Source organism: Oncorhynchus nerka, linkage group LG15 (assembly GCF_034236695.1).
Source record: "Oncorhynchus nerka isolate Pitt River linkage group LG15, Oner_Uvic_2.0, whole genome shotgun sequence".
Taxonomy (NCBI): Eukaryota; Metazoa; Chordata; class Actinopteri; order Salmoniformes; family Salmonidae; genus Oncorhynchus; species Oncorhynchus nerka.
In genome coordinates, this window is record NC_088410.1 from 54,930,060 (window position 1) to 54,950,924 (window position 20,865).

General features: G+C 41.5%; 2 protein-coding genes across 2 annotated transcripts; one reads left to right on the forward strand and one right to left on the reverse strand.

The window, feature by feature from the left end:
- The first annotated feature begins 4,306 nt into the window (after positions 1 to 4,306).
- On the forward strand, positions 4,307 to 15,677 carry ldlrad2 (low density lipoprotein receptor class A domain containing 2). Its single transcript, XM_029684269.2, has 5 exons — positions 4,307 to 4,554; positions 4,814 to 5,126; positions 5,774 to 5,932; positions 6,338 to 6,475; positions 10,503 to 15,677. The coding sequence occupies exons 1-5, from the start codon at positions 4,384 to 4,386 to the stop codon at positions 10,802 to 10,804; spliced, it is 1,083 nt and encodes a 360-aa protein (XP_029540129.2). The 5' UTR covers positions 4,307 to 4,383; the 3' UTR covers positions 10,805 to 15,677.
- Positions 15,678 to 17,829: 2,152 nt separating this feature from the next.
- On the reverse strand, positions 17,830 to 18,892 carry LOC115143655 (G0/G1 switch protein 2-like). Its single transcript, XM_029684130.2, has 2 exons — positions 18,784 to 18,892; positions 17,830 to 18,666 (listed from the first exon to the last, which is right to left on the reverse strand). The coding sequence occupies exon 2, from the start codon at positions 18,635 to 18,637 to the stop codon at positions 18,287 to 18,289; it is 351 nt and encodes a 116-aa protein (XP_029539990.1). The 5' UTR covers positions 18,638 to 18,666; positions 18,784 to 18,892; the 3' UTR covers positions 17,830 to 18,286.
- Between the last annotated feature and the right edge of the window lie 1,973 nt (positions 18,893 to 20,865).

Below are 20,865 nucleotides of genomic sequence, written 5' to 3' on the forward strand. Positions count from 1 at the left end.
AGCCACTTAAGAACAAATTCTTATTTACAATGACGGCCTACACCGGCCTAATTCTCCTAGCCTATTACGTTAATTCTCATAATCTGTTATGGAAAAGTAATGTCCGGTCTAGCTGTATCTACATTTTTAGGGAATCTCAAATGCAAGGGGCTGAGGTTTTTCTCCTCGATTTATTGGAGGTTGTGACTAGATGGAGTACAGCTACGACTGGAAGTGTATTTTGGTAGCAGATTAGGAGAGCAATTTAACTAACCCGAACTCTTTTCCTAACCTTAACCTCCTTCTCCTAACCTGCAATGTTAATAATCCTGACCTGCCGCGTAAATTCTCCTAAACTACTACGAAAAAGTAACTTCCGCTCGTAACTGTATTCCACCTAGTCAGAAACATTATTGGACGCATTCGTCCATGATTGAATTAAACCTTGATTAGTGCTATCCGGAATCCTTGGGACTTCCCTACCCTTACCCTAACCTTAACCATAATCCTTACATAACCCCAACCTTAAAGGTAGACTCAGCTAAATATAGCACCACATATATTGAGATGAGCAAGATGCAAGACTTCGCTCTCACGCAGCCACACACAGCCACACACAGTATCTATCTGCGCATGTTTAATATAACACACACATTAAATAATTCATTTCGGTTGCCTATCCTGATGTGAAGTTTGTTCTATAGAAAGTATTTGACTCTGATGTGTGCCACAGAAAGTATTTGACTCTAGCGACAAAATTAAGGAAATTAGAAGTAGGGGTAGAATTTCGGCAGGCAAGACAGTTGTCTTGCCGAAACCCCGCCCCCAAATAATTTCTATAGAACAAACTTCACGTCAGGCAACCGAAATTAATAATTAATGTATGTGTGTTATATTAAACATAGAGGGAGTCAAATGTAGGCAAGCAATAAACATTTTAGAACAACTACTAGTCGAATAAGACATAGGAGAGATGACGAATGTTGTCAAAGAGATTTATTTATGGACTAATACACTTGAAACAAATAGCCAACCCGAAAACTGCAGACATTACTAGTGCCTCCCCGCGATCAAACCGACATTAAAAAAATATAATAAAACGCATCCTAACGTGATCAGAAATCTCAACTAGCAAGCAAGTCGTAGCAATGAACAATTAATTGAGTGCGTGCGCATTCACGCGAGAGTAGGGGGGGGGGGGGTTCTGGTATGGGTGAGCTTTTAGGCACAGCCCCGGGGACATCCCAAGTTTAGACTTAGAATACAATAGAATGCTTCTCTTATTTCATTAGCTGTAAACTTCATATGCGTTTCCAACTGAGGAAAATATACTGTACTATATAACTCCACTGTTACAACCTGGGAAATACCATGCAGCAGTTGTAGGATTTAACAGCGGTGATATAGGCTATAGTTCAAATCAAGTTGTATTGGTCACACACATGGTTAGCATATGTTATAGCGAGTGCAGCGAAATGCTTGTGCTTCTAGTTCTGACAGTGCAGACATATTTAACAAGTAATCGAACAATTCTACAACTACCTAATACACACACATCTAAGTAAAGGAATGGAATAAGAATATATACATATAAATATATGGATGAGCAATGAACGAGCGGCATAGGCAAGATGCAATATATGGTATAAAATACAGTATATACATATGAGATGAGTAATGCAAGATATGTAAACATTATTAAAGTGACTAGTGATCCATTTATTAAAGTGGCCAATGGTTTCAAGTCTGTATGTAGGCAGCAGCCTCTCTGTGTTAGTGATGGCTGTTTAACAGTCTGATGGCCTTAAAATGTTGCTTTTCAGTCTCTCTGTCTCAGCTTTGATGCACCTGTACTGACCTCACCTTCTGGATGGTATAGCGGGGTGAACAGGCAGTGGCTCGGGTGGCTGTTGTCCTTGATGATCTTTTTGGCTTTCCTGTGTTACATCGGGGCTATAGGTGTTCTGGAGGGCAGGTATTTTGCCCCCGGCGATGCGTTGTGCAGACCACACCACCCTCTGGAGAGCCCTGTGGTTGTGGGCGGTACAATTGCCGTACCAGACTGTGTGATGCTCTTAATTGTGGATCTGTAAAAGTTAACTTAATTATTGATTAATTTCTTCTGAAAATAACAGGTGCTCAGATTTACACTCTCAGTAAATAATTAATTCAGTACGAGTGTCACTCCAGGGTTCTCTTGTGAATCTCTTTTATGAGCCACCACCCATCCTTGACCTTGAAGTGGTGTCAGTTAGATGGCTAAGTGTCACTGTAAGGCCATGGACGAAATTGGCTCCTTACCCTGTAAGCAGTTTATGGACAAGGTATGACCGCAATCCACTCTTTGGTTTATTTTCCCTGGCACTGCGATTTGTGCCACCAATGTTAAAACGTTAGCATGTGGAAACGGTGCCAGAGACCTAAACCAACGCATGAATTGCTGTCATACCATGTCCGTAGACAGTTTACAGAGTAAGGAAACAATGTCGTTTGGGTAAACTATCCATTTAAGCAAAACAACACATCTCAGCATTTGTGTGCATTTAACAATTAGGAAAGTAAGAAAAACGTTTTTAATTAGCATGTCTAAGTGCACCAATCCCTTAAACTAAATCAAGTCTTTCAAGTGCAAGTGAAACTACCGACGTAAATCTTTTCGAAAGGGAGACAGATGGTCTCGCTGAATGCGCCCAACTTGAGTGTCGGTGAAAGGGTGCGGATAGAGGGGCCGCTCCCCTCCTACTTTGAAAAAATATATTGGGTCTGTTGTCATGGAAATCGAAGGACACTTAGATGGATTCGACAAAGATGGGGGTTCAAAGGAACAAAAGCCAAAGTGTAATTTTCCTAAAGGCGTCAGAAACAATTAAAGGGAATATTCATCGTGAGTCCCTCATTTGAAGACCGCGCTTCTCTTGGCACACCAGCAACCGAATATCTACAAAGTGCATTTTTTCAAAATGGTTACTTTCCGTGAAGAACATAATTTTACACCGAAACAGACACACACACATGCAACACATTTGATGAGTTTTGGGGCTTGGGATACGCAGTCCTGAGTGCGCACCAGAGTGGAACAACAGCCTTTGCGCTTGGGAGTAGGCTACCTACCGAGATGGCCAACAAGGGGACTCAACTTCAGAGCCTGTCAAAAGTGTTTGTTCTGCTCAGCATAATGACAGCCAAGACCAATCCACTTGAGACGGGTAAGGAGATGCATCAATTTAAGATGTATTCCGTCGCGGATTCAGACACGTTTTTCCATTACAGTGACGCACTGCCTTGTGCGCGTATTTATTTGTTGCTCCTGGCTCTCTCATTGTGCCACTGGGCTTTTGTAAATGAAAACAGTTTGTCACTGTAATGAATCATCAGTATTATATTAGTTACCTAATTAATCGTTGATTTGAAGTCTGTTTTCTGAAACAAATTGCCATTCAAACAACCAGAAACCCTTGGATGACCAAGGAGCCAGGGATTACGCCCGCAGCTGAATGATACTTTGTCATGTGACAATTCTTAATTTGTGAAATAATAGTTTACACAGGGGTTTGAAGTAGTTTTAATTCAACATGAATTCATGAAATATTTATTCATATTTTTGTTCACCTGTATTCCACAGAAATAGCCTACATACTTTTGACATTAAACTTAATGAACTTGTCATACATCTATGCTTTTATCATGATCAACAACTGATAATCATTGAGAAAGAAACATCTGGAGTTGCGCCGTGTCACCTTCAGTTGTCTTTTCCTTACTGGACTTCATGCCAGTGAGAACTTACAGTAGTACCAGAGCTGTTTATTTCTTACCTGTAAAACGCTTTATTAGGGACTCAAGGATATACTGTTGTCCATGTAATTGGACAGTGCTTCTCTTGCGGGCAATGTGTTTATTTGGGTAGTGTTGTGAGACTGGTGATTTCCCACCAGCAGTGGCTTCCCAGTCCCCTTTCTTGGGGCACTCCGGTAGGTCAGCGCAGGAGGATCCAGTGGTTGCCTAGGGAAACAGAGCTTATAAACACAGGAAGGGGTTGTAAATCTTCCTATTAACTGGCTCACTGTCCAGAGTGGGTGTGTGGAGTAGCATCAGTTGGCCCCCAGCCTTAGACCCTTACTGTGGCTTCCATGTATGTAAATGTATTACCACCATAGCCAAGAGGTCTGGATTTATACATGGCACAGTGGTAGTGCACTTGACCTGTAACTGCAGGGTTGCTGGTTCAGGTCCTGTTCTGGCTATTTGTTTCTTCTAATCACCTGTAACAAACTCAGTTGTGTTTTAGTTTGTCATAGTTTTTAATATTATGCTCATAAATCAGAGAGAAACAGAGAGAAAGTAGATTTTTGTTTACACATCACATCCTCACAGACAAGTAGTTTGCTCCTTTATTCTACTTACATGTATACATCTGTGGGTTTTCCTCCAGTCAACGTGGTGGACTTCTGTGGCCAGAACATCCAGGGCGATGGGATGATCGTCAACTCACACCAGGAGTCCAAGAAGTATTACTTTGTCACCATGGGAACGGACTGCCACCTCACCATGCAGGCCGCCTCCCCCAAGGACAAGGTGCCCACCACGAGCCACACCCCCTCCCTTTTGTGCTCACTATACACATGTATGCCCAATATCCCAAGTCAACTCCTGGCCCTTGTATAGATCTGGATAGGTATATGCAATATGATATTTCACCTTCACTTCTTACAGCTATCCACTCCTCTCAGTTCCAAGGCAAGGGTTAGGGGTGATAATACCAATATGTTTAACTTTATATTCCTTGCAATGTCTGTCAGCTAAACATTCCCCGACTCCTCCTCTCCCCCTGAAGGTCCAGTTCCACTTCCGCTTCTTCCTGGTCTACAGCCTGCTTCGTTTAGCTCCCCAAAGTCCATCCCCCCTCTTCCCTGAGTCCCCTGAGTCGACTCCAGTGGTGGAGCAAGGGGACCCATGTCATGCGGGATCATACATTCAGTTCTATGACGGGCGGGACAAGAACTCGCCTCCTATTGGACCAACGCTGTGTGGGAAGAGCCCACCTCGCCCGGTGCTGTCCACAGGGAATCACCTGACCCTGCGTCTGGTGACCCAAGGTACCCTGCCTCGAGTGGATTTTGTGGGGGACTTCACCTCCTTCAGACTGGGTGAGACATGACGCCAGCCACCCAATCAGATTGAGCCCCCCAAAAATAAAACACTGTTCCAAAATGGGACATTATTTGTCTTTTTACCTAAACATGCAAACATGCAAATCAGATAGAATTCATAGCAAGCAGGGAACTGGAATGACATTCAGATAAACTGGAATGACATTCACTCTCATGGGAAAGGTGGCCAAAAATTACTAACTGAAACCCCAATAAGCGAAGAATATGACTGCATTGAGGCATGTCACTGTGCTTCTATGGCTATATACACCATGCCACTGCCTACTTCATTTGTTAATTTAGCAAACAAGACTGCTCATAATCTTGTGCCTTTATCACAGTCAACACAACTATATTTTAGCTTTAATTCGCTTTAAAAATGCAACATTTTCCTCTCTGCCCCATGACAAAATGTGTAGAATTGCAGAAAGTTAGCTATAAAACAGCAAAAATGTATCTCCGCCTCATGGCAAAATGTGTAGAATAGCATGGGATTAGCTATACAACTGCAATTTTTTTCTCTTTGCACATGGTAAACTGTGGAATTGCAGGAAGGCCACGACAAAATTGTAGCCTACTCACGAGTTGTAGTTTGTGCAGTTCGTAACAAATCAAATGTACCATCTTGCTCTATCCATTTTCAGGTTTTAACCAATCAGCGTGCAGCAGTGAGCCTTACTTCCCATGTCGGAATGGGAAGTGTATCCCCATGAGTCTGGTGTGTGATGAAAAGGGCATTGATAACTGTGGGGACGGGAGTGACTTGGAGGATCACCTGCCCTCAGGGTGCAAAGGTCACTCAGGTATCACACCTGTTCAACAGGCCTTTAAAGGTGGTCTATGTGCCCCCAACAAACTTCAAACTAAGTCTCGCTATTATTACACTATTACACAGTTTATACACTTTTAAAGGAGTGGGGCAGTCCCTCTCCTCACATATTTGTTTATTTGTTAGGTCATAAGTAGAGAGGAAACAGGAGCTTGTGCTGAAAAAGGGGTAGGCCGGATCCGAACCCATATTGCAGCAGTAGACAGTATGTGCACCAGAAGCAGCAGCTTAGATCACTAGACCACCTTAAGCCACCCAATTTGTATTATTCTACCGTTCTTCTAAACTGTACTTTTTGTTACTGTTAATTGGAATGTGTTTTCAGTCACCTTACCTAGTAAAGAAAAGGTAAATAACACCTGTGTGATCTCCTCAACAGGTCAGCTGGCCCCAGCCCAAGCCCCTCCCCCAGCAGTGACCCCACCCTCCCCTGTCTTAAACGCGCCCACTTTGCCCATGTCCACCAATAGGGACTGTGGCACTCCGGACGGCGTACCCCATCACGACTCAGTGACAGGTGTGTGACAACTGGTACAATGCAGGTTATTGTTTTCCTTTTTACCAACTAGGAGGTTGTTATTATAAAATGATCAGTTCCCGATGTCTTACCTGGTATGGTAAAGGTTTATAGAATAAATAGCTCAACTCAAACTGCTTTACTTGTACAACTGTATATAGTGCATTCAGAAAGTATTCAGACCCCTTGACTTTTTCCACATTTAGTTATGTTAGAGCCTTATTCTAAAAGGGATGAAATAGTTTTTTTCCCTCATCAATCTACACATAATACCCCATAATGACAAAGCAATAACTGTTGGGGGAAAAAAACAACTAAATATCACATTTACAGTACCAGTCAAGTTTGGACACACCTACTCATTCAAGGGTTTTTCTTTATTTTGACTATTTTCAACATAGAATAAGACAAAACTATGAAATAACACATGGAATCATGTAGTAACCAAAAAAGGGTTAAACAAATCAAAATATATTTGAGATTCTTCAAAGTAGCCACCGTTTACCTTGATGACAGCTTTGCACACCCTTGGCATTCTCTCAACTAGCTTTACCTGGAGTGCTTTTCCAACAGTCTTGAAGGAGTTCCCACATATGCTGAGCACTTGTTGGCTGCTGTTCCTTCACTGCGGTCTAACTAATCCAAAATCATCTCAATTGGATTGAGGTTGGGTGATTGTGGAGGCCAGGTCATCTGTTGCAGCACTCCATCACTCTCCTTCCTGGTCAAATAGCCCTTACACAGTCTGCAGGTGCTCAAACCAGATGGGATGGCGTATCGCTGCAGAATGCTGTGGTAGCCATGCTGGTTAAGTGTGCCTTGAATTCAAAATAAATCACTGATAGTGTCACCAGCAAGCACCATCACACCACCTCCTCTGTGCTTTACGGTGGGAACCACACATGTGGAGATCCTCCGTTCACCTACTCTGCGTCTCACAAAGACACGGCGGTTGAACCAAAAATATTGAATATATATATGTATATATATATGTGAATTAGATTAATTAGATCATGAAGGCCTGTTTCACGCAGTCCCCTCTGAACAGTTGATGTTGAGATGTCTGTTACTTGATCTTTGTGAAGCATGTTAACTCTAATGAACTTATCCTCTGCAGCAGAGGTAACTACAGGTCTTCCTTTCCTGTGGCAGTCCTTGTGAGAGACAGATTCATCATAGCTCTTGATGGTTTTTGCAACTGCACTTGAAGAAAGTTGACTGACCTTCATGTCTTAAAGTAATGATGGGCTGTCATTTCTCTTTGCTTATTTTAGGTGTTCTTGCCATAATATGGACTTGGCCTTTTACCAAATAGGGCTATCTTCTGTATACCACCCCGACCTTGTCACAACACAACTGATTGGCACAAACTCATTAAGAATCTAATAAAGTCCACAAATTAAGTCAACAAGGCACACCTGTTAATTGAAATGCATTCCAGGTGACTACCTCATGAAGCTGGTTGAGAGAATGCCAAGATTGTGCAAGAATCTACAATATGTGTTGATTTGTTTATCACCTTTTTGGTTACTAAATGATTCCATATGTGTTATTTCATAGTTGTTATGTCTTTACTATTATTCTATAATGTAGAAAATAGTAAAAATTAAAAACTTTTGAATTAGTAGGTGTGTCAACGTTTGACTGGTACTGTACATAAGTATTCAGACCCTTTACTCAGTACTTTAGTGAAGCACCTTGGCAGCGATTACAGCCTGAAGTCTTCTTGGGTGTTATGCTACAAGCTTGGCACACCTGTATTTGGGGACTTTCTCTCATTCTTCTCTACAGATCCTCTCAAGCTCTGTCAGGTTGGATGGGGAGCGTTGCTGCACAGCTTGGGTTCAAGTCTGGGCTCTAGTTGGGCCACTCATGGACATTCAGAGACTTGTCCTTAAGCCACTCATGCATTGTTTTGGCTGGATGCTTAGGGTTGTTGTCCTGTTGGAAGATGAACCTTCACCCCAATCTGAGGTCTTGAGTGCTCTGGAGCAGGTTTTCGTCAAGAATATCTCTCTGTACTTTGCTCCGTTCATTTTTCCCTCGATCCTGACTAGCCTCTCAGTCCCTTCCACTGACAAAAATCCACACAGCATGATGCTGCCACCACCATGCTTCACCGTAGGGATGGTGCAAGGATTCCTCCAGACGTGACGCTTGGCATTCAGGGCAAATATTTTAATCTTGGTTTCATCAGACCAGAGAATCTTGTTTCTCATGGTCTGATAGTCCTTTAGGTGCCTTTTGGCAAACTCCAAGTGTGCTGTCATGTGCTTTTTACTGAGCAGTGGCTTCCATCTGGCCACTCTATCATAAAAGCCTGATTGGTGGAGGGCTGCAGAGATGGTTGTCATTCTGGAAGGTTCTACCATCTCCACAGAGGAACTCTGGAGCTTTGTCAGAATGACCATCGGGTTCTTGGTCACCTCCCTGACCAAGGCCTTTCTCACCCGATTGCTCAGTTTGGCTGGGCGGCCAGCTCTCGGAAGAGTCTTGGTGGTTCCAAACTTCTTCCATTTAAGAATGATGGAGGCCAATGTGTTCTTGGGGACCTTCAATGCTGCAGAAATGTCTTGGTGCCCTTCCCCATATCGGTGCCTCGACACAATCCTGTCTCAGAGCTCTACGGATAATTAATTCAACCTCATGGTTTGGTTTTTGCTCTGACATGCACTGTCAACTGTGGGACCTTTATATAGGCAGGTGAGTGTGCCTTTCCAAATCATGTCCAATCAATTGAATTTACCATAGGTGGACTCCAAGTTGTAGAAACATCTCAAGGATGATCAATGGAAACAGGATGCACCTGAGCTCAATTTCGAGTCTTATAGCAAAGGGTCTGAATAATTATGTAAGTAAGGTTTTTGCTAAAATTTTGCGAAAAACCTGTTTTCGCTTTGTCATTATTATCAGGAATCAAGGTAAGACCCAGATGCAGACTGTCGAAGTAACAATGTTTATAGCAACGGGCAGGCAACGACAGGTCAAGTCAAGCACGGGTTGATAATCCAGAGTATAGGGGCAAAGGTACAAGACGGCAGGCAGGGTCAGGTCAGGCAGAGTAGTTGGGCAGGCAGGCTCAGAGACAGGACAGGCAAGGGTCAAAACCAGGGGTCGAGAAAAGGATAGACTGGGGGGGGAAAAAGTAGGAGCTGAGAAAAACGCTGGCTGACTCAACAAACAAGATGAACTGGCAACAGACAAACAGAACTCAAGTATAAATACACAGGGGATAATGGAGAAGATGGGCGACACCTGGAGGGGTGTGGAGACGATCACAAGGACAGGTGAAATAGATCAGGGTGCGACAATTCTGGGGTATTGTGTGTAGATTGATGAGACATTTTTACTTCATCCCTTTTAGAATAAGGCTGTAACGTAACAAAAGGTGGAAAAAGGGAATGGGTGTGAATACTTTCCCGAATGCACTGTATCTCAGTGGCTTTTTTCAAAGATCCCTCATTTCTTAACTGCTGAGTAAGCCACAAAACTTGTGTAGGGGATGGGGTACTGTTTGTGTCTGTAAACTCTATTTCAGCACAAAGTAACAGGAACCTAATTGGAATGCAAAGCACATCAATGACAGGGGACATAAAACTAATTGGGATGCCCACAGCTCTTAATTTCCGCCTTACCAATACCAACCAATAAACTGTGATGGATTCTCAGTGGTGAATATGACCCCTTTGAGTTCCGAGTCCCCATTGTTCCTTTTCTAATGACACTGGTGCAAATAGATACTGAGGCTAGATGGCCTTTTTGTCTTTGCCAAGCCACCAGATGTCCAGCCAAGACCACAACCATTATTTTATTAATTCCAAGTCGTCTGGCGAAGGAGAGAAAAAAAATTGGCTGTGGAAATTGCCAGACATTTGTCTTGAATTGAAGGATGATTTGATCATCAACGAATACAAGGAAAAGTATTTACTGTGATTTGAAAACAAAGTATTCGGATGGTTTTACTTTTACAAGCAAGCAGACCCCATTGTTAACTGTACTCTACTCTCATCTCTCCACACTCCCCCAGATTCTCCTCCCTACCTGTCCCTTTTGGCTCTCTACATCACATTGGGTGTGATAGCTGGTGTGGTCCTGCTGTGCTGGTGCTGCTGGTCTCCAGGCTGGTTCCTCTGGAGGATCAGCATCTGCCGCTTCTTACCATGCTGTAACTCAGCCTGTGCCTCCTGCCAGCTCTGTGCCCGTAGCTGTGCCCAGAACAAGGAGCACCGACCAGCTAAGGTCTCACCACAAGGACAAGTCCCAACCAACGGTGTTGCCTTGTCCGCCCTCACCACATCCACGGCTAACGCCACCACTCTCGCTGTGTAGGGGGGGGGGGGGCAATGCAGTCGCTATGTAGCGCAGGACTGTTGTTGCTATGAAGCATAACTGCTATGATGGCTAACAGTGAGACAAATGGACTCACGGACATGATGACCCAGACTTCCTGTTTTAGACTGATGGATTGAGATGATACTTGTCTTTTTACTGGGTTACAAGGACTGTTAATGTCATGGAAGAAGGAGTGCTGCAAAGCTGAGACCATTCTTAAAATGGGGAAAGGCTTTACATTATATTGTTTTAGTCATCGTAGGTTCTTGTTTTCTGGTGCTTTACATAATGAATGACTGATGCTTCCTTCTTCGGACTGTTTTGTATTTAAAAGTGTATTAGATTGGATTCAACAGAGGGTTCTTCTCTGAGTGTATAAGTAACCCCGGTTCACCTATTCAATTCTATCTACAGTTGAAGTCGGAAGTTTACATACTTAGGTTGTAGTCATTAAAACTCGTTTTTCAACCACTCCACAAATTTCTTGTTAACAAACTTCAGTTTTGGCAAGTTGGTTAGGACATCTACTTTGTCCATGACACAATTTTTCCAACAATTGTTTACAGACAGATTATTTCACTTATAATTCACTGTATCACAATTCCAGTGGGTCAGAAGTTTACATACACTAAGTTGACTGTGCCTTTAAACAGCTTGGAAAATTCCAGAAAATTATGTCATGGCTTTAGAAGCTTCTGATAGGCTAATTGACATCATTTGAGTCAATTGGAGGTGTACCTATGGATGTATTTCAAGGCCTACCTTCAAACTCAGTGTCTCTTTGCTTGACATCATGGGAAAATCAAAAGAAATCAGCCAAGACCTCAGAAAACAAATTGTAGACCTCCACAAGTCTGGTTCATCCTTGGGAGCAATTTACAAATGCCTGAAGTTACCACATCCATCTGTACAAACAATAGTATGCAAGTATAAACACCATGGGACCACGCAGCCATCATACTGCTCAAGAAGGAGACGCGTTCTGTCTCCTAGAGATGTAGTATCAATCCCAGAACAACAGCAAAGGACCGTACAAAAGTATCTATATCCATAGTAAAACATAGTAAAATGTCAACATAACCTGAAAGGCCGCTCAGCAAGGAAGAAGCCACTGCTCCAAAACCGCCATAAAAAAAGCCAGACTACGGTTTGCAACTGCACATGGGGACAAAGATCATACTTTTTGGAGAAATGTCCTCTGGTCTGATGAAACAAAAATAGAACTGTTTGGCCATAATGACCATCGTTATGTTTGGAGGAAAAAGGGGGAGGCTTGTAAGCCGAAGAACACCATCCCAACCGTGAAGCCGGTGGGTGGCAGCATCATGTTGTGGTGGTGATTTGTTGCAGGATGGACTGGTGCACTTCACAAAATGGATGGCATCATGAGGCAGGAAACTTATGTGGATATATTAAAGCAACATCTCAAGACATCAGTCAGGAAGTTAAAGCTTGGTCACAAATGGGTATTCCAAATGGACAATGACCCCAAGTATACTTCCCAAGGTGTGGCAAAATGGCTTAAGGACAACCAAGTCAAGGTATTGGAGTGGCCATCACAAAGCCCTGTCCTCAATCCTATAGAACATTTGTTGGCAGAACTGAAAAAGTGTGTGCGAGCAAGGAGGCCTAAAACCTGACTCAGTTACACCGACTCTGTCAGGAGGAATTGTGGGAAGCTTGTGGAGGGCTACCCGAAACATTTGGCCCAAGTTAAACAATTTAAAGGCAGTGCTACCAAATACTAATCGAGTGTATGTAAACTTCTGACCCACTGGGAATGTGATGAAAGAAATGAAAGCTGAAAGAAATAATTCTCTCTACTATTATTCTGACATTTCACATTCTTAAAATAAAGTGTTGATCCTAACTGACCTAAGACAGGGAATTTTTACTAGGATTAAATGTCAGGAATTGTGAAAAACTCAGTTTTTCAATGTATTTGGCTAAGGTGTATGTAAACTTCCGACTTCAACTGTAAGTTGCCATAAGATTCCTAGTTACAAAAGTATGAGAAATCCCACTCAGCATGCTCCCACTGAAATGTTCACTTCCCACACATGTATGCCCCTTACCCAACAGGGACTATATTTTTGTTAATAAAATAAATCCCACTCCTCAGTTTTTTAGGTACTTTATGTCCCATGTTGGGGGCAACCACATGAATGTCGGTGCTCATGTATGTCATGTAAACTGACCCTGCCTCGAGTAGACACATAACCTTTCTTAATTTACCCTCTGTGCTTGTTGTGTAACTACACTACAGTTCAACAGTTTGGGGTCACTTAGAAATGTTCTTGTGTTCCATGAAAACATACATGAAATTAGTTGCAAAATTAATAGGAAATATGGTCAAGATGTTGACAAGATTATAAATAATGATTTTGAATTGAAATAATAATTGTGTCCTTCAAAATTAGCTTTCATCAAAGAATCAGCAATTACAACCTTGCAGACCTTTGGCATTTTAGTTGTCAATTTGTTGAGGGAATCTGAAGAGATTTCACCCCATGCTTTCTGAAGCACCTCCCACAAGTTGGATTGGATTGATGGGCACTTCTTACTTACCATAAAGTCAAGCTGCTCCCACAAAAGCTCAATAGGGTTGAGATCCGGTGTCTGTGCTGGCCACTCCATTATAGACAGAATACCAGCTGACTGCTTCGTTCCTAAATAGTTCTTGCATAGTTTGGAGCTGTGCTTTGGGTCATTGTCCTGTTGTAGGAGGAAATTGGCTCCAATTAAGCTCCATCCACAGGGTATGGCATGGTGTTGCAAAATGGAGTGATAGCCTTCCTTCTCCAAGATCCCTTTTACCCTGTACAAATCTCCCACTTTACCACCACCAAAGCACCCCCAGACCATCACATTGCCTCCACCATGCTTGACAGATGGTGTCAAGCATTCCTCCAGCATCTCTCAATTTTTTCTGCTTCTCACAAATGTTCTTTGTGATCCGAACACCTCAAACTTAGATTTGTCTGTCCATAACACCTTTTTTCAATCTCCGTCTGTCCAGTGTCTGTTTTCTTTTTTCCATCTTAATCTTTTATTTTTATTGACCAGTCTGAGTTATGGCTTTTTCTTTGCAACTCTGCCTAGAAGGCCAGCATCCCGGAGTCACCTCTTCACTGTTGACATTGAGACTGGTGTTTTGTGGGTACTATTTTATTAAGCTGCCAGTTGAGGACTTGTGATGTGTCTGTTTCTCAAACTAGACACTAATGTACTTGTCCTCTTGCTCAGTTGTGCACCGGGGCCTCCCAGTCCTCTTCCTATTCTGGTTAGAGCCAGTTTGCACTGTTCTGTGAAGGGAGTAGTACACAGCGTTGTAAAAGATCCTCAGTTTCTTGGCAATTTCTCGCATGGAATAGCCATCATTTCTCAGAACAAGAATAGACTGATGAGTTTCAAAAGAAACTTCTTTGTTTCTGGCCATTTTGATCCTGTAATCAAACCCACAAATGCTGATGCTCCAGATACTCAACTAGTCTAAAGAAGGCCAGTTTTATTACTTCTTTAATCAGGACAACAGTTTTCAGCTGTGCTACCATAATTCCAAAAGGGTTTTCTAATGATAAATTAGACTTTTAAAATGATTAGCTAACACAACTTGGAACACAGACGTGATGGTTGCTGATAATGAATCTCTGTATGCCTATGTAGATATTCCATTAAAACTCTGTTGTTTCCAGCTACAATAGTCATTTACAACATTAACAATGTCTACACTGTATTTCTAATCAATTTGATGTTATTTTAATGGACAAGAAAACGTACCTTTCTTTCAAAAGCGAGGACATTTCTAAGTGACCCCAAACCTTTTGAACGGTAATGTATATTATACTGTTCCCCCACCTCTGTCTTTTGAATGATTTTGAGAGGTGCTCTCGGGCTTCGTAAGGGTGACACAAGCTTGACTAAATGCTGTTTCTCTACTCTGAGTTGCCAAGCGACAATTGAAGGTATGCTCCCCCAACCACTCAACCTCTCTCTCTCTCACTCTCTTGCTCTTTCTCAGAGACTCAACGCATATGGATATATATCTGTGACTTTCCTCACGAGGTCATGGACTGAGCTGAAAGAGATGATAATGAATAATGAATCAAGTGCATTAGTATACCTTTCTACACTAGGGCTTCTGCCTAACTTTCAGACATGATACCAACAACATGTGTTGTCAACATCACAAATAAGAAGGCATGGGTCTCTGGTTCTGTCTCATTGACCAAAATGATTTGTGTCCCTAGAACTACCATTGTGTAAATACATTATTTCTCATATGTTTCAGATGTTGTTTTTTTAAACTTATGGTTTGTTTTTATTCAGAAGGCTAAATAGATTTTCTACCACTGCCTTTGTTCTGTTGACACATCCTCCATATTCAAAAGAAAAGTGTGTGTTTTTTTTAAGCTTATGTTTGTTTGTCTGAAGTGTCATCATCAGACATGGTTCAAAATGTGTATTTGAGTAGCTGGTATTTAAAATCATTTTTAATATTTTTAAATAATTTATACAGCACAAAACAAGTAAAATAGTATTTCAATTGTTATTTGAAAAAACAAATAGTCTACCAAATTGTATTTTCAAATACTTCTTTCAAATACCATGTTCAAATACCTGAGTTAAATGCATGGAAGTGTATTTGAGTCAGTGTATTTGAGTATTTTCAAATACTTTCCAAGTATGTACTATATGTATACATATTAAACAACTTTTCTTTTCAAATATAAGATATTTGAATACTTACTTCTAAATGTTATGTGTAGGTAATTGAGGTATTTGAACCCAGGTCTGGTTGACATTATCTATGTAAACTTAATTACTCCATGGCATTTGATCCACTAACCACAAGGAAATTGTTTTTGTATTCACCACTGTCTGATATGTAAATATATGTTTGACAATATTAAACTTAGAACATTAAAGATCGATTCGACATTGCCTCATGTTGTAGGGTAAATCCATTTGAATTCAATCACTTTTTGACAGCAGCCCTTTGATTTGAACAAAACCTTCCATACATATTTGCCCATTGTAGAATTACTCAGAAAGTGACTTTTTTGGACCTGAATGTCAAAACATTTATGAGATAAAGGTGCTCAAAGTTGACCTATTTTGCATACCCTGCCATACCATGTCTTCATCACTAGAAAATATAAATGGTTGAGATTGATATCATTTAAAAGCTTTACAAGCAGGGTTGTCAAAATATTTTTTAATATATTGAAAAAAAAGTAAAACATTTTATATCCTTAAATGTCAATTATCAAAACATGCGTGAACTCCAGTATTTTTTGTTGTTGTAGTTTAGACTGTAGTTTACATAATCCGATTTTTTTTTGTAGTGCCTGCCATTGGTTGAGACACAACTTGCTCTTTAATACTTTGAGCACCTTTATCTCCTGAATGTTTTAGCATTCAGGTCCAAAAAGTCACGTTGTGATCATTTCTTCCATGGGCAGACATTTATGGAAAGTTGTGTTTAAAATCAAAAGCGATGCTGTCAAAAAAGTGATTGAATTCAAATGGATTTACCTTATAACCGTTCAAATAGTCTGATATTTTGCAGAATAACACATTGAACTTAGACTGGTCTGTCTCTCTCTCCCGACTCTGCCTCTGCTGCTGTCTCTCCTGTCTCTTTCTCCATCTCCTTGTCTATCTCTGCTTCTGTTTATATTATATAATGAGGGTAGGTAGGGTATTCATCTGGAGCTGGATATAATTGCTGCCTAGTTGGTTGTTCATCCTCTGAGAGCCTTGTTGACAATGGTAAGCTCTTGGCAAGGTCTCACAAGTCTCAAACTGTGGCTGTTGTCGCTGTAACTACTGGTAACCTTTTCAGGACAAATCCCTCTCCTTCCACAAAGAGAACCCTCTGCTGTTTGAATGGTGCTTAATCCCTACCCCTGTATGCACTACAGCCTGACATTGATTCTGGGTTTATTGTTGCCTTGGTGAAACATGACTTCTCAATTAGTCTATTTTTTTTCTTCCAAGGTGCGTATTCAGTTGATTGAGTGTTCTCAAGCAAATATACCCAAACATGTTTTGCAGCTCAGGGACCTTTCTACAGTATCTCTCTCGATTCAGGGCACTTCCATCTAGTAATGTGTCATGTCTGTCTTTGGATAGCCAAACATTATTAGACACATTTACAGAGGAGGAAGACGCATTTCGCTCTGTTCAGCTCGGCCCAGTTTCTGGTGTGAATTACATGTGATTATCTTTGAGCTAAAGCTGCCACATTGTTCGTTCGGTATCTGTCGGCCAAGCCACAAGGAGCGTCATCTATGATGCACAACCACAGCGTGTCAGCCTCATGACCCTGTTAAACTACGCCAGGCTTCAATGGACATTGACTTTATGGGGGAAAAGGTCAACACACCGAACCCAATGACACAAAACTATTTCTTCCTGTTGCAGGGGAGACTAGAATCTAGAGCCCAGACCCTGATAGAGTGATGATTTCCGGCACACAATGGAAATAATGGAGGCCATTTATGAAGCACTTTACACTATAAGGGGAGGGCAGGCGTGACCTCATCTAAAGCCAATGTGTAGAACCAACCTGGATGATTCGCAGCAGACATGAAACACAGATATTGTGAAATGGAGTTGTTTCACCCAAATTCCTATCTGTCTCATGCTGCAAAGTGCATGAAATCCATTGAATCGTGGATTTATAGATTAGCTCATTCCAGTCTTAATGGCAACCACTCAACACCAGCAGTTACCATTTTACTCAAAGAGCAAGCAAAGTTCAATGATTGGTCTAAAGGCGTGGAAATAGCGGGAAGGAAGACTGGCAATAGGGATCATAATTATAAGCTACATTTGGGGCCCTCTGCTTACCCAGCATGAAGGCGCCCTCTAGTGGCTAAGAAGGCAAAAGAGCCACTATTGAAAGGTATATTAGTATCATACTCATTTTTGTATTACAAAATTGATCGTGAAAGTGTTCGTAGTTGGGTGCTTATATATAATACATCCCTCTACGGAAAAAATACAATCAGACATTGTGAATACAAATAATTTATTGAGTAGCAAAACATTAATATATTTACAGCACTGACAAAATAGCACTTTTAAAAGTCTCATCCCAAAAGTTACATTTTTGTAACATGGATGGAACCGGGCAGCTTGAGATATGCCATTGCCTGCACAGCAGCGGCCCTGCGAGCTCTCATTAGCCGACAGTGAGTCTGACAGCGGACCTTTCGCCTTCCTTCCACCCGGGACTCAAACTTAAGCTTGTGGGATTCCACCTGACCCGTCAACGTGGGCTCCCCAAAGCAGCGAAGCGCAGTTAAACCCAGTCAGACAACTTTTCTGTTGACTGCTTGAGGTTGCCATTCATTCGTCTTGCGTAGCTATTTCGAGTGCGTATGTAGCGCACCGTATTTGGCGTGGGAAGGTCTAATACAGTTCCTTTTAAATGTAACAGTGTTTTTGGCGCTGGCCCTTGAACGCTCATTACGCGGCGTGCAGTCGGTTGACAGCACCAGCGCATCTCTGAACCCCCGTAGCCTGTTGCAGCTTCTTGGGAATGGTGATCTGCTCGGTGGCTGAAACTATTGCTACCTCCTCCGGTCTCCTTTCCTCCTCCACCTCCAGTGTCTTCTGCTCCCGGGCTATCAGCAGAGCCAGCTCGGCGTCCAGCGGCTCCCCAGAGGAGAAGGGCTGGCAGATTGTTTCCACCAGGCCCAGAACCGTTCCCAAGAAGGCAATCACGGAGCCCACCAAGTACACCTTCAACATGCGCCGGCTGGGCTTCTGCGCCAGCATTTCCTTAGCGAAGGGGATGATTTCGTACATGGTGTCCATTTCGGATGGATTATGTTGTCTGATTTTGACTGGGGGAGAGAAGAGAGTTTTAGTCACAGGTGTTACCTTTTACGCATGCAGTTGTAAATTGTCACAAATAAGCACTTTTAATGAGGACAATCACGTGCAATGGTGGGCTTACTTACTTTATTCAAGTAGGGTGCGCTTGTCTTTTTGTATTTATTAGCCCAGGGCGTCTTGTGTAGCTTGAGCACTAATCAATGGCAGCTTCTCGTTTATAAAGACCTGTTTTTTTTAAATCCACGCCCACTCGGTGACGCGTTATGACAATTTTTTGAGCTCAATCTTCTGCCCAAACAGGAGCATGGCTCCAGCTGAACGTGAGCTACGTGTTACAATAGTGGCGCAAACTCCTCTCAAGCGCTCTCACCCACGCTGTAAAGTACGGCTTATTTATGTGTGTAGCCTGTATGTGTCTCTGTGCCTTTTGTAGCAGCATGTACCACATTATGCCAAGGGCGAATCTATGTGATTCATCGAATAAGCTAACTATTTTCATCGGTTATTATTAGGATACTGTTTAATTATCATCTTCAATACCTGGTCGTTTATCCGCTATAACATAAAGTACGAACCCTGACTAATCTTTTTTAGAGCAGAATTAAAATATGTACAACAACATTCAGCAAAATATTGTACACGCTAAAGTGCTTAATTGTTATGTATAAAATTGTTAAGCTTGACACGTGGGCCAGTTTCAATTAAGTCAAAGGCCATATAAACCCAGTCACTCTACTGGCACGTCCATCACGTCTGCATACACTGTGAACTCTGTTTGTACACACACATACACACACACACACACACACACACACACACACACACACACACACACACACACACACACACACACACACACGATTTGCTGAGCAAACTGTGACTAATTTGGGACAGCTGACCAATGATATTATTGCATGAGTTTGACTGGACCAGTCATACATAATCCCCTATGAATTTGAGCAATGAGTGAATTTTGGGAACCAGAAATGTGGAAAACGAGAGGACTCTTTGCCAGTGTTAAGCATGTGAATGTTTTTTTTTCTTGCTCCACCATGAGGGGTTTAATGAAGACCTTGTATTAGTGGCCACTTACACTTGTCATTTATTTCCAAAACACTACATCTACCATTTTTTTTATACATTTGTGTTTTTTCACCAGAACTAATTGCTTATGGGTACCTTCAAGTGTGTGTAAAATATTACTGTTCTCAGATTTTTTTATCAATAGATTTTAGATGTGTATGAAAAACGCTATATGTCCATTGTTTAGCTGGAATAGAATGTTCATATCCTGTATATTTGACTGTGATATGTGGTTGTCTCGCCTAGCTATATTAAGATGAATGCACTTACTCTAAGTCGCTCTGGATAAGAGCGTCTGCTAAATGACTAAAATGTAAATGTTTTACATACAGATCTCATATTACTGTACATCATTTTGTAAAATATGTTTTATATATTAATGTCGCAAATGCATAATTTGTACATTTCTTTCATAAAACATTTCCATTATTTGTTACATTTGACTGTGTAAAACCTAGCAGTACTACCTATTTCTCTGAGAGTGAGGCGGATATATAGCATTTGGCAAAAAAATACATGATTATTTGTCTGTCTGAAACGATCAAGTGATTTTAAACAAATACATGTCTGTCATTGAACAACCCCATGCCATTATTAGATAGTGAAAAAACACACCAATCTCTTTCAGAATTTTTTTAACAATACAATCTAATTTAACAACATTTATACATAGCAATTTGGAATGAAACTCTGCAGTTTGTTCGTTTGTTTTGAACCGTGAGACCTGGGCCATTTGGCAATTCTGACCTGTTCTCCCATTGCAAGGAGTTGGTGACTTCTGATGTGCTTTGGTATAGTATATAGTATATAGTCATTTGAGATGAGTAGTAGTTTTTGTTACGCACAGTAACACCCTACTGCTGTTTGTGTGTATATAATCAGAAGGACACACTGTCTCTCATTATTCAGACCTTTACAGCATATTGTCTCACCACAGATAGAGCAAGGCACAGGGCACATTAAACAGAGACAAGTATATGCAAGTCTAATATATACCGTACTGCATTCACTGGACTAAGGCAGTGCTAGACTGAGACTACTACTATGTGCTTTAAAAGTGGCTATAGCTTTGCTTGTGATAAAACTGCACCTCTAGGCTATTGTAATCTTTCCAGGGTGAAATC